The 14,667-nt window shown below is 34.5% G+C and overlaps 1 protein-coding gene across 1 annotated transcript in view; it reads right to left on the reverse strand.

Moving 5' to 3' along the window:
• Window positions 1-8,337: 8,337 nt before the first annotated feature.
• LOC148950339 (dihydrolipoyllysine-residue succinyltransferase component of 2-oxoglutarate dehydrogenase complex, mitochondrial) overlaps window positions 8,338-14,667 on the reverse strand; it is a 77,129-nt gene continuing 70,799 nt past the window's right edge. Inside the window, exon 9 of the mRNA XM_089092307.1 lies at window positions 8,338-8,549. Coding sequence (XP_088948433.1) covers window positions 8,415-8,549 — 135 coding nt within the window. The 3' untranslated portion in view covers window positions 8,338-8,414. The remainder of the gene's footprint in view (window positions 8,550-14,667) is intronic.

Below are 14,667 nucleotides of genomic sequence, written 5' to 3' on the forward strand. Positions count from 1 at the left end.
ATCAAAATACAGCTTTAAACAATGAATATACCTATCCTTCTGGACCAAAAGTTAGCAGGGAGAGGGGGATCTTGGAGGGAGCACGGGACTCCTTTACGCCATACGTCGTATATATTGGCAATCATTGCACGTTTCTGATTTAAACTAGGATCTGCCTGCCCACCTTTTTGCCATAAAGTTAGCGGTAGATAGGCTTGGACATGGCTAATTTTTTTTACTGAGTCACAGCTTTTTTTTTGCTTCAAACCGGGATCTGGTTTGTTTTTGCAGAATCATCATTCGACTTTTCCCAATGTGCAACATTTGAATTCTGTGGCAGCTTGCCGCGGGGTGTACGACATATTTGACAGATGTGTATGGTTCCATTTATAACCTTTTACTGTGTCAAAAATTGAGCTAGCCACTGGTGTATCCAGGGGGGCGGCCCCCCCCCCATATTTTTCCTTGCGCCCTCTTATCCTGTGTTTTTCCTTTTTACTCTTTTTGTAGAATAAATTTGTCAATTTGGTCAATAATTGGCCCCTCCAAGATTTTGCTCATTGGCGCCGTTGTCACATTAGGGCTCCCCCAAGATTTTGCTCTAGATCCACCCCTGGAGCTAGTGATTATAGGATATATGAAGGAACAGTTTTTGGCTTCCTCCCCTGCAAAGTGAAGCTTGTCCTTGTGGGCAAGACAAAAATAAAAAACAACAAAAACACTTGACCCCCAACACCAGTAGTACCAAGAAACTAATCAACAAATATACACAACTTTTTTTTACGTCCGAAAATTATATGCCATTATAAATGCTCACACAAGTTTTTTTTTATTTCCTAAAAACTGATGTTCTACAGAAAACAGCTATTTGATCTGATTTCTAAATAAGGAGGGATCATCCACCCCTACCTCCCAAGTTTTTAATAATACCCCTTTTGGTATTTTCATTGAAAACAGTTTTTTGGTATTATGACTGAAAAGATTGAAAAACAGCAAACTTGCCTTCATCGATTTTAACCACCCCCTACATTTCACTGAATTGACACTACTCATGGGCGTATCCTTGACTACTGTTCGGAGGGGGGGGGGTACTTTTTTCCTGGGATGTTCTACAAGAAAATTAAAAACGCACCAAATATTTGTTTATATGCATTTTTACTTACAAGTCGAACAAAAACATTTTTTTTTGGGGGGGGATTCAAACCCGGCCCTTGTACCGCGAGAATGAACATTAGAAATTAATATACAATAAATCATTGAAACAACGAGGCTAACAATACTGCTGCAATCTAAAAATAAACCACAATGTATAAAATTTACGAAAGCCCACAGCCAGCAAAACCTTAAAATTCCGATAACTCTCCCGGGCAGTCGACCCTCTCATCACCGAAACTAATGGCAAGATACCCACCGGGAGTTGGTAATTCCATGTAAAACATTAAGTAGCCCTATTCTTTAGAATTTTCAAATTTTCATGGAATAAACGAAATTCACGATGCGGGATTGTACAAGCCCTGATTAGTTTAAAAAAGCTATGTTTGCCTTCAGCTGATCTATCCATATATACTAGCTTTGGTGTTACTCATAACGCTGGTATTGAATAAGGAAATGAAACTTCCATGAGCTAATTACAAATTTTTAACAATGATTTTTGACATTTCTACACTCATTAATTGAGTTACATACGAACTTCCGCAGTTTCAATGTCTGATTTCTTTGTTCAATACTGAAGGTAATGGTTTAAGGTCCTCAGGTCGAACAGGATGATCGATGAAGCGTATATGATATCATATCAATTGAGCTTTACACTATGTGTTGATTCTCGGCTGACCGATCAATTCGACATGGTTAAAGTTATGAACATATAGATCTCAAAAATATTTGATTGATTGTATTGGAATATATACTTTTCTATATATATATATACTATACGTTTTTGCTCCGTTTTCGAAATGAATGCGTTTGTGAAAGAACTGTTTTGGGCTGTCAAAGGTGATACTCTTTTAAAGAGGGCAACGTACATTCTACGGTTGAAGTTTATGGGCTTAAGCATGGGCGCCCATATTGGGGGGGTTCCAGCCCCCCCCCCCCCTGGCTGAATGATGCTGCTTTATATTTTTGTTTTGAGATTTCTATTATACAGCATTGGCAGTGCCGATTAGACCAGATAACCCCCCCTAAAATTCAGCTTATGGGTGCCAATGGGCATAAGTAACTATACAAACTATGTAGCACTACCTGAAACGGTTAGTTCCTAGTGGAAATGAAGTTTTTGACGAAATATCTTGAAAAAAAGATAAAGGAATCAGTTTGTGACCTTTAAAAATATGTCCCTATCCTGATCGTCATGTAAAAAAAATATCTTTGAGGTTTAGAGCTAATTTTAGGATAAGCTGGCATTGATCTATTCATTTCTTCCCGTTTTTATAGATTTTCATTGTTCTTCCTTCTAGTCAGCTATGAAATCAAGTATTTTAGTATTTGTACTTGTAGCAGAATCAGGCTTGTCCACCTCGTCAGTTATCCAAGACCTCTGACTCCTAAATTGACCATGCTGATTCATCTGTAGTTAGCTGTTCGGCAAAATTTAGCTAATGGGTTTCCCATTTAATAAAATCAGTAATAGTAAGAAAAATAACCACTTTTGAGACCATTAGCGTCAACGCACGAAAATTTAAGGAGGGGGCAAAATTAATTTTTCGGCGGTAACTTTGACGTTTTTTCTTTTCCAATGAAAATATCCCAAAAATGTATTTTCCAAATAAAGTACAGGGGATACAGCCCCCCCTCCAACCCCACTTTGCGCTACTAATTACAATTTTTTGTATCTTTCATCTTTGAACAGTAACATTAGCAAAAAAAGCACTTGATACACAATTTGCATTACAAAATACTTTTCCAGCTCCTGACTTAAAACAAACATTTAAAGGAGTAAAATGATGTTGGTTCATCTTCCAGTTTTGGTTCTATTTTGAATGTATGACTTATAGTTCTTCAACACCCAAAAAAAGATTTCCCCAGACCAGCTATTCTGTAAGTCGAAAAGAGTTTTGTGAATCGGATATAAAAGTGCACAGACTTTAATCCCGGCTTAAACAAACCAAGGAAGCCATGAGCCTCCCCTGACTTCAAAGTAATGGTAAGAAGGCCAAGGTAAGACCAAAATCAGGCCTCTCGTCTACACCCATACTTTGGAGATTGCTTTTCAAACATGAACGAAACAAAATACTGCTAGATTACAATGAATTTCGTCTAGATCAGAAGCGTTGGAGCACATTAAAACTTATGAAACATGTTTAATGGCAATTGTAACCGAGGAATCCCAAATTTCAGTAGCCTCTATGAATTAATTTCAATAAAGTCTTTGAACAGTTTTGAAACTCGTATTGGGTTTACTCGCGGAAATCTTCCATAACTGCGTGGTACCCAGGCTAAAGAACCGTAGTTTATGTTAAAACTTTCCAAGAATGGTGTTGAAGCCGCTCAAAATTAGCAAAAATCATAAGGATATCATTAAAATGTGTTCGGTAAATTGTGCTAGAAAAAAATATATTTAAAAAAGTAAATTTCTTTGAAATAATGGTATTTGTCTTGACAGAATTTTATACTCATTTTAAAGAAGAGCGTCACCAGGGCCCAGGCAAAAAAAGGACAAACGGCAGAGAGCCAGGGCCGGGGCAAAAAAGGGACAAATGGCAGAGAGCAAACAGAACTGGATACAGGGAAGTGTCTGTAAACACACAGGAAAAAGTCTTCGGCTGTTTCTTTTTCTTAGCAATTTCCTTTAAAACAAGTCCCTCAAAAAACCCTCTATGATGTTGCAGTGCGCCGCTAGCAGCGGCGAAAAAAAAACGAGAAAAAAGAGGACACACCACTGCCTCCCACGCAAAAAAAAAAAAAAGATTTTCCTTGTTGTTCAAGCCAGGGGACTGTAAGTTTCATGCATAGGGTTTTCAGCCATGATGATTTCAACGGTGTACTTTTTATTTCGATCTGATTTCAAAATAATTATTTTTGGGTTACTATTAGCCGAGGTTTGCCATTTACTAGATTACACCTACCGCTGCAATCACGGTAAGGATATCTGATGATGCTCAAGTATGAATAAAAAAGCTATTGTTAACATACAGTCCAATATCCTTTATGATACAATGCGCAAATGCTGAAAGAGCCAGTTAGCCTACTTGAAGTCGTCTCCCCTTTAGATTCAACTAAATTTGCATCTAATTGGTCATTGTTTCTTACCTAATCCAAGCTTTCTAAGTTTCTAAATAATCTCTCTGAAAAGTGAAGTACCCTAATGCTTGAGTTCAAGCAATGAAATAGGCCCTCTTCTAAAGACTTCTTCAAAGTTAATAAGCAGACCTCTTGAAACAACCAAAGGCTCTAAAGGTCTTCTCTCATTCTCATGCTCTTAAGATTCTACTCTTTACCAAAGCAATTTTTTTACATAAACGTTTCCAAAAATTTTGCTTTTGGAAATCGGCAGACCTCTTAAAGAAGTAGAGTTTATGCTGCCATTTTTCGAAGTTTCTAAATAAATAAAATTAAACGACAGTAACTTAAGCTTTGTTTATTGTAAAGCCTTATTATTTCTAATAAGCTTGGGAAAAACAACAAAAGAACTTATTTTTCATTATAAACTAGCAGCGAAGCCTGACAGAAAATGCATAACAAAAGAATAATAAAAAAAGGTAGCCCATAGTGTTCTGTGAGGATCCGAGAAGAATTGTTGTCCCTTCGCACACAAACACAAAATGTAAAGTCATCTTGCCCTCCCCAAAACAAAATTGTCCCTAAAAGCTTAAAATTGTTCTCCTGCTAAAGACAAAATAGAGAAGACTTACCAAAAATATAATTTTGAAAACATTCATTTCCGAAGAGAAAAGATCTCTTCCATCTCCTCTCCTCATTCATTTTTTTTATTCTTGATCATAAAACAATCCATTATCAATATTTACTTCACAAACGCAACTTTTACCGGTACTTATATATTATACCAAACACACTCAAGAACTGAAGTTAGGTTAATCACAATAACATATACGAAAAAAATATTAATACTTTAGTTTACATAATAATATAATTTGGTTTATATATTTGCACATTAGGAGGGGGGGGGGGGAAAAGTAACATAGCCAAACCTTACACCCAACCCCCCTAATGTGCGAATATATAGCCCAAATTATATAAGTCCAATGCATTCTATCACCCGTTTTTTGCCTTTGTGGCTATGTTTGGTATAACATATAAGTATCCCTTTACCCAAATAGAAATACATTCTCAATATTTTAGTTTTGACAAATGGGAATAAACGCATAACGTCGAGTTCAAACCTGTGACATCGAGATTAGAATTCTGATACTCTAACTTCTGATCCAGCCGGGATTGGTACATGTTTTTACATATATGCTGTATCATATAAAAATAAACTGGTTTTCTCTAGATTTGCGAAAAATTAAACATATGGATCCTTCTCCTCAGATTTGTTGGCAATAAATGGAATTTGCAGGACAGTCCTTGGAAGATTCTAAGGGAATTCCTTTGAAAAGGCGTTAAGATCCTATATTATGTACCACATTAGAACTGTTCTAGGCATAAAGACGTAATCTTGCTTGAAAACCCTTATTAAGAAACAACGGTTGCAACATCTATTCTTCAGCAGTCGTTTATCAATGCTGCATATTACATTATGGAACTAATCTTACTTTTAAAATGAAATATTTTCAAGATTTCTTGAAAAAGAAATAAAGATTTAGTTCAATAGAGATTCTCTACAATTTTCGCTTGTACAATTTAACCAGTTTTTCAATATAACATTTAATTTGACTTAAACATTCTAGTTAGAAAAGAAAATTCCGAAATAGATGCGTTAATGCCAGTCAAATTTTCAAAAAAAAAACAAGCAAAAAAAAAACAAAACAATTGTAATAAAAACATAATAGGGGTCAAGATCAGAATTTTCCTGTATTGGCTTCTATTCCACTGTTCATGAATTAAAATAAAAACAAAGCTGCAACATTATCATGAAGCGATAAATACAATTAGCCAAATGTTGCACATTTCTAAGGCATTATGTAGATCCTTCAGATATGACTTTTAGCAGATGGACCTGTACCCTGGGATTTTAAATCCATGGATAGCCTAGTTTTAAAAAACGGTACTAGTGCATTAGATGGGCCTTTACAAGAAAACCAGTCACGGAAAACCCGCTACAGACGGGTTAATTCAAGAGACCGCTATAGAGTAATGCAATGCAAGGCGTGGTTTTCATTGCGTTTACGATATTTAAACTGTTGTTTTTTGGGGTTTAGGGGGGGGGAAGGTACCTAGGTTAGGTTACGTATTCAATATATGCTAAGCTTTACCCCCCCCCCTAACGTGCAAATATATAGCCCAAATTTGTTTCTAAACTATTATATATTCATCCTATTTTATTTCATTAGTATTAACCAAACTTGACTTTTTAGAAAGGCCCATATAATGCACCAGTACCTAAAAAACTTCAGTTACAACCTCTAGGTTTAACTGTGGTGAATTTTCAAAGACCTTAAATATTTACCGTTAAGATTTCAACTTAAAGCAGTTTCAGTTTTATTTTAGTAATAAGTAGATTAGCAAAAATTAGCTTTCACTATTTTTTTCAAAAAGGAATTTTTATTCAACACTTGGTTTAGCAAGTTCCAGAACCTGGAATCTAGCAACAACATTAGAAGTTAATATTACACAATATCTTTTATACACAGGCTAATTTCTCAACAAGGCTAAAACTTGGGTGTCACTTTCGGAGAAGCTTAAACGAATTAAAGTGTAGACAGAAAATGGAGCCTTCACTTACCACTAGCAAACTTGAGAAATAGGACTAAACGAATTTTACAAGATTCATAGGACGTTTCCCTCAGATAAGTTTGCAGTACCCATAGGAGAAACTTTACAATTTGAATTTACTCAACCTGTTTTTCAGGCTCTTCAAAGCAGAGGAAAATAGTTGCAACATTTTATTTTTACGGCTAATGTTCCCCTATCAAATCGAGTTCAAACACTCCTATGCTTTCTAAAATAACCAGGTTTTTAAAATATTGTAACTTAAGTACATTCGATTAACAAGTAAGTAAATACTTTAATTTCAGATATGACTTAATATCTAAGCATAAAATTATAAGCACATGAATTACTTTTAAGGGACTAGTGGGACCATTGCCCTGCTCTGGACGCTGCTAACCCTTGGTTCTATTTAAAAAAAATTCTTTCGAATATTTCCGAATTTCTATTTTTGGTGTCATTGCTATTGATATTGTGTTATTTTTGTCATAATCATGTGGCTTATACTAGCAATATATATCTACTCTCTTCAAAGAGTAGAGTTTATGTATGTATGTATGTATACTGTATGCATGCATCGAATTAACGAAGCTACTGAAGCCCTTGCGTCGGCCCTATAGTTTGCTGCTACAGCCAGATTCCATCTCTGGGTCCAAAATGACCAAGGCAGTGGCTGATTCAGAGGGGGGGGGAAGGGGACGCCACCCACCCCAAACGTAGCCTAAAGTAGTGTAATTTACTTAATTAACGCAAGTTTGCGTTAATTAAGCTTGCTCCTAACGCAAGTTTATAGGATCAACCTATTACCCCCCCCCCCCCGCTAAAAAATTCCTGGATCCACCCCTGGACCAAGGTGAGGGCAAACCCGCTGTATGAATAATTTTTTTTTCATGGAAACGGTTTTGAATGAATCCGAACATATGAAACAAAAGACATAGAAAAATATCTGATGTAAAACCGAAGCGCAAACGAGATATGTAGCTACATGCGCCGAAATTTCTTCGATTATGCTAATAAATGATTCGAGAGTCGAATATATACAAGTCTTCTGCGTGCCAAGTGCCGCCATTGAATGTTATTCATTGGGACACTAGACAAAGGAATACCTGTCTGAAGAAAAGTCACATATACAGGAATGCAATACAAAAGATACGTAAAATGTCCAACCCTCAAGTTAACATAAAAATAACTAGAGTAAGTTCAATTAATAACTCGAAAAAATTTAACACAGAAAATCTGCAGGAAATTTAAACCCCTATTCCTAGGTACAGCCATTCTGTACCTAGCAAAAGTTATCTATTGTCGACTTAGTTTCATTTTTTGCTTTAATATAAAAAAAGAAGCAAAAAACGCAGTAAAGTAACTGACAAGCAGTTTAATAGCTAAAACAAATCAAATATAACTAAAACAAACCCCTGGGGATAGTGTATATATATATATATATATATATATATATATATATATATATATATATATATATATATATATATATATATATATATATATATATATATATATATATATATATATATATATATATATATATATATATATATATATGAATATATACAGAAATATATTTCTGTACAATCGTTTAAAAATCAAAATCATGTCTACAGGCCAAGCAACAACGTTCGTGGGTCTTCGATGGCAGACTTAATTTTTCTCAGGAAAGTCACAGCTTCCCTTCCATCAATGAGTCTGTGGTCATATGTCAAAGCTACATACATCATCGGACGGATAACAACCTGAAAAGTAAACATATATCTGTTAGTATATTAATACTAAGAATAATAAAGTTTATAGTACATAAATTTATTAATCTTTCCGACACTAAAGGAAAAAAAGTTTTCCTTCAATTATATTTTTCATATTCTAAACATTGATAAGGTTTCTACGTTAAAAGGGGAAACTCTTACAGATCAATGTTCAGTCAAAGCGAAAAAAACACAACAAAAAGAACGGTAAATTAAGACGAAAGGTATAAAAAACAAACAAAAAGCGAACAACCTCGTTAACAATAAGCGAAAGATGAAATAAAAAACTTTTGAAATTAATATATAAACCACAGGAATTTACTGTTCACGCTAATTGGAAACATATCAAATTCACTAGAATTAAGTTCATGTATCAATAGTTATGAATACATGGAAACTTGCATCGATTTACGCAAGGGACCCCCCCCCCCAAAAAAAATCGTATAAACTTCGGATGGGGCTCATTGAATTCGTAATCAGAAGTTCTAGCGCCCTTTTTAAGATTCAGACTGATCAGAGGATGTATACCCCCCCCAAACTTCGTATTTCCCGAAATGCACCTGATAGAAATTTTGAGATGGCCACTTGTTGTCGTAGAAAATTCGAAGAAAGCTCATTCAATTGGAAATTGAAAGGCCCATTGCCCTTTTTAATAGTCAAAAGTGACTGGAGGGCAACTAACCGCCCTCTCACGACCACCGTTTTGTTCAAAGTAATTGAAAGGTACAGGAATTATATCTTTGAGGATGACAACCCCCATGCAGCTCTCAGGGCAAGAGTTGTAAGTTATACCCTGGGGGCATATAAGGTGTATATATATATATATATATATATATATATATATATATATATATATATATATATATATATATATATATATATATATATATATATATATATATATATATATATATATATATATATATATATATATATATATATATATATATATATATATATATATATATATATGTACAAAAAGGGTGATTGTATAAACTTCGGAGGGGGCTCATTGGATTCGAATCAGAAGTTCTAGCGCTCTTTTTAAGATTTAGAGTAGTCGGAGAGTGGATACCCTCCCCCTCCACACTTCGTATCTTCCCAAAATGCATCTGACAGAAATTTTGAGACGGCCATTTGTTGTTGTAGAAACTTAGAAAACAGCTCATTTGATTGGAAATTGAAAGGCCCTTTTTAATAGTCGAAAGTAATTGGAGTGCAACTAACCCCCCTCCCACGCCCACAACTTCCCCAAACACATCCAATCAAAATTTTGAGATAGCCATTTTGCTCAACGTAATTGAAAGGAACGAAAATTATGTCTTTGAGGATGATTATCCCCCCCAGCCCCGAGGGCAAAGTAAGTTATGCACTAGGGAATATAAGGTATATACCTTTAACAACCCAATACCTTCTCAAGACCAGAATATAATTTGCACTTCACTGAAAAAAAAATGGCTGTGAATTGTCAGTTTAGTATACATATACTGATATAATGTTCCTTAAAGTTTTAATAACTCTTAATTTATTAAAGTTTAAAAAGTTAAAACATTTTAAACATATTTTGTTTATTTGAATCATACAATAAATAACTGAGTCAAACTCAAAACGAGCAAAAATTAACATGAGTAGGGCTAACAACCCCCATGCCTTCTCAACACCAGAACATAATTCGCACTTTACTGAAAACAAAATGTTTTTACTAGATATATGAAGGGGGAAGTCCTCGACCTTGCACTCCAATTACAGCATGAGTGTCTGGCGCCTTTTTCAAGAGAAAAAACATATTGGAGGGCAGACAGCCCTTTTTTCAAGCCCATACATGTTCCAATTGAACCAAGTTAAACCTTTGGTACATCCATTGTGTTCAGACTAGTAAAACGGCTCAGAAACAAAGTCCATGGATATACTAGACATGTCAGTCCCCCCCCACAACTATGCACCTGGTCCATTATGCTTTAAAACGAAATGTTGCTTTAAAATAAATCAAAAGGCAATGTATTTATGGTTGCCAATAAGACACCTCAACAACCTATCGAGAACGACTGGGGTATTGAGCTGAAACTTTTGAGGATACTACTATTACTACTTCTGCTCTTACAATTTAAATAAATAAAAAGAGTGTAAGTGCATCCAGGTTGTAAAAGAGTATAGATAAAATCTTTTGGGATTAATATTAAGTTTTATTTCTCAGGTCATTTTCAGAAGCTATAAAATTAAATTGAAAAATAATGTTTGTTTCAGGATTAAAAATTGTTGAAGAGTTTTTCCAACATACAAATAGCAACCCATATTATGGATTCTTATTGAAGAAAACTGAAAAGATATACAATATTATTTTTTCCATGAAAAAGACTGTGTCAATAAAAAACAAACAGAAATTAATTTAAAAACTTTTCCACAATACAAGTTTTTCAAAGAAAAGTAAAGGGCTCCATTAAGCCAAGAATGAGCAAAAATAAAATAAAATAATTTCCCAAGCGTAAACCTATCAAAAATCACTGTCAATAAATAAATGAAGCTCAAAACAAACATAAATTAAAATAAATAGCCAAGTCAAACTCAAAACGAGCAAAAATTAACATGAGTAGGGCTGATAACCCCTGACCCGAGCATAATTTGGGCTTATGTTCTAAAAAAAAACAAAAAAACAACCAAAAACAAATAAACAAATGACCGTGGATTGTCAGCTTAATTGACATATACTGACATTTCTTTCTTATGTTTTCGATAATTGTTTCTTTACGAAGATGTAAATTGTGAAAACCTTTCAAAGGTATTTAGTTTTTAGTAAAGCACACATGGTATTCTGGTCTCGAGAAGGCATAAGGGTTATCAGCCCTACTCATGTTAATTCTTGCTCGTTTTGAGTTTCACTCGGCTATTTATTTTAATTTCTGGTCGTTTTGAGTTTCACTTATTTACTGATTGTGATTTGTGATAGTTTTACGCTTGGAAGATTATTTGACTTTATTTTTGTTCATTATTGGCTTAATGGAGCTCTTTACTTTTCTTTGAAAAACTTGTCTCGTTCAAAAAGTTTTTTTTTTTAATTAATCATAAAGAGACGGTGCGTTTTTATTTATATACATACACACACACATTCAGATATTTTTCTGACGGAAAGAAATGTCTGAATCTTTTGGCCAGCGAAAAAAAAATCTGGTCATCATAGAAACTGAAATCGAAAACAGTTGTAACCAGAACTATTTATCCATCAAACTTGTTTTAGTTAGAACAATTTAACAGATTTCTGGTAGTTCTGGCATTATAAGTCGACGCAGGTCTGAGCCGTAGGGTAGGGTCCAAACCCCCCAGTAAACTTTACTTTTAGGCTCATATTTTCAAATGTTACGGGAGTGGTTCTATGAAACAATATACACGGGGGGGGGGGCATGTCCCATCCCAAAATTTGTAGGCCTACATCTATGCGTGGTATCATTAACATTGCCAATTATGGCTTATTACAAAATACGAAAGTGATAACAAAATCAAGTTAGATGTAAGCTAGTAAGACTGAGTAAGACAATTGGGCATTGAATGTTCCTGCTTACTAAAAATTGGCCCTACAAAAAGGACTATGCTCCCAAGTCAGGTTTAATTTTTCGTAGGTTGAATGCCTTCAACATGCCTACATCCTAATATACATCCTGATTTAAAAAACATAGAAATAGAGGAACGTAAAACCAGAAGAAAAAACTTGTCGAATAAACTATTCATATCAGATTTCAGGGGGAAAAAGAAAAGAAAACCACCAACAAAGCAACCATATCAACTAGATTGTTCAGCTTGACTACCATACATCTCGACTTTTAAAGAGCTAGTCTTCTTCCACTTAGAACAGGTCTTATAAGCGTTTTGAGTTACAGGTAAATGCTCGTTTCCATTTAGAAATATAAACGGGCATCCAGCCATTGAAACGATAATCTCCCACGGTTTTTGTTATGGACGAGTGAACTTATTTTCAATTTTTATTTCCGGTTACCGCCCGAAGGAAATACCATTGTCTTTTCGCACTAATAATTAAAGTAAAACAAGTAAAAAAAAATAAATAGAAATAAAATGTGACCGTTCAGAGGGCCACATTGAAGTCCTAAAAATAACAACAGGAAAAATTAAACTTGACATAAATATACCCATCGTTTGGTGAAACAAAACGCAGGAATATTCTTATTTTTACTTAGATGTCTAAATATCAACAACACGCTTAGGCGTATATTTTAACATGCAGTTAGTTAAATTAACTTGTAACAAAATTTGTTATCACTTAATGATCAGAATATTTGTTGACATTTTTCTGATTTAAATGCTAGTTGTAGAGAAGAATCAAATTCTTTATGAATGTACAAAGTTAAAAAAAATAATTGAAATATTAATTTGAAAACAAAAACATTGATTAAGATGCATTTTTAGGGGAGGGGGTTCTTTAAAAACTAGTTAAATCAAAACCTGAAGGTATTGATATCGATTTTCAATAGTCAAAGTACTAATATTTCAATTTTGCTCAAAGTCATCTGACTGAATGAACTGCAAGTGCCACGTGACCAGTCAAAAGCGAACCCGGAAGTCCACTCTTGAACGACTTATTTTAAAAATTTGAAGTCATAGGTATTTAGACGACCGGAGGTCCATCTACCCACAAGTGCATAGAGAGCCGACCGATATGGTGGCTCACTGAATTTCCAATCCCTGAAAACTCTTACCAGCTAACACAGGAGATACCAAAGAGGGCATTAAGAGCCACTGAGGAGGAACCTCTCCGGGTAGCCATCAAGAAAAAACAAAACAAGATCTTTTATTGACAAAAACACATGACAAATAAATTTCTAAACTGGTCGACTGAGAGCAGGGCTCGATGTGTCGGCCATAAACAAATATAAGAAAATGCCGAAATAACAAATACAGGATATAAAAAAAAAAAAACAATAAAAAATGTACAAGGTAGGAGATAACAGAGGAGGCCACCCCAGCGCAAGAACACCACAACACAATTCCTACTAATGTCAATTATTTATCAATCCCAACATCCAGACAAAGAACCATTTTTGAAATATGTTTTTTTCAAAGAAGATCTGCTCTTGAAACTTGGGAATATTTCTACTAAATTAAGTTTATTTACAATATGAGGAATCTGGTATCTGATTCAGAATCTAGCTCTTTCCGATTTAATTGGAGGAAGGCGATACTTCTTGGAGCGGACGGGGTGGGCAGGAGAAATGGGAATCTCGATTATAACAAAATCATAGAAATAATTTGTTCAAGATTGAATATCATAATACCACATTGCTGTATGCAGGTCTTTCAAAGATGTATATCTATCAAAAATGTATAAAAATTATTTGGCCCTCCTGGTTTCTTTTTTGATTAAACTTTTAATTTAAGACTTTGTTAAATGTGGTCCTGATTAGTAGCACGGAATATGCCGGTTATGATGGCGTTATTAAAAAAGGGCGACCGTATATTACATTGTAATAATCATCCTATTAGTATAGTACCGACAGCTAGCAAATTTTTGGAAACAGTTCTAGATTTTAATATCCCTCCCCTCCTCCAAAGGCAAGAGCTTTATTAGCACTTTATTTAAAACTAAATAGATTGCTTAAATTAAAATTATTCGGCCAATTGTTGCTTTCTACACATTTGAAAGGAAAATGTTACTACTAATAAATGTCATGCTGCTGCCACTAGCTTCCATTGTTATTCTGCATAAATTTTCAGGTTTCTAGCTTAATCAGGTAAATCGAGTGCACTGGAAAAGCTAGAGTGTCACTCCTATAGAGTCGTTGGTTCTTTATTGAAAACTAAATAAATAGCTTGAGTCGAACATTTGATTCCAGCAAATTCCTTTCTTATATATTTGTAATACCTAAATTGCAATACTAGCTTCACATTTGTTACCGATAGTATCACAAATACCCAGATACCAACTTTGAAGAGACTCAAACACTACCTGTGAAACCTATAAAGCTACTTTGACAATTCCTTTGAATTGAGGCTTTCGTATTGCAATGTTAGCCTTAAGTTTGTAATCAACGACCCTAACACACCTCTAAACATAAACTTAGGTGAAAATCAAGGCGTTGCTTGAGTGATACGTGCTTATTGTAAG

The sequence above is a fragment of the Artemia sp. Qi Xiang Cuo genome, chromosome 7 (assembly GCF_049724085.1).
Source record: "Artemia sp. Qi Xiang Cuo chromosome 7, ASM4972408v1, whole genome shotgun sequence".
Lineage (NCBI taxonomy): Eukaryota > Metazoa > Arthropoda > Branchiopoda > Anostraca > Artemiidae > Artemia > Artemia sp. Qi Xiang Cuo.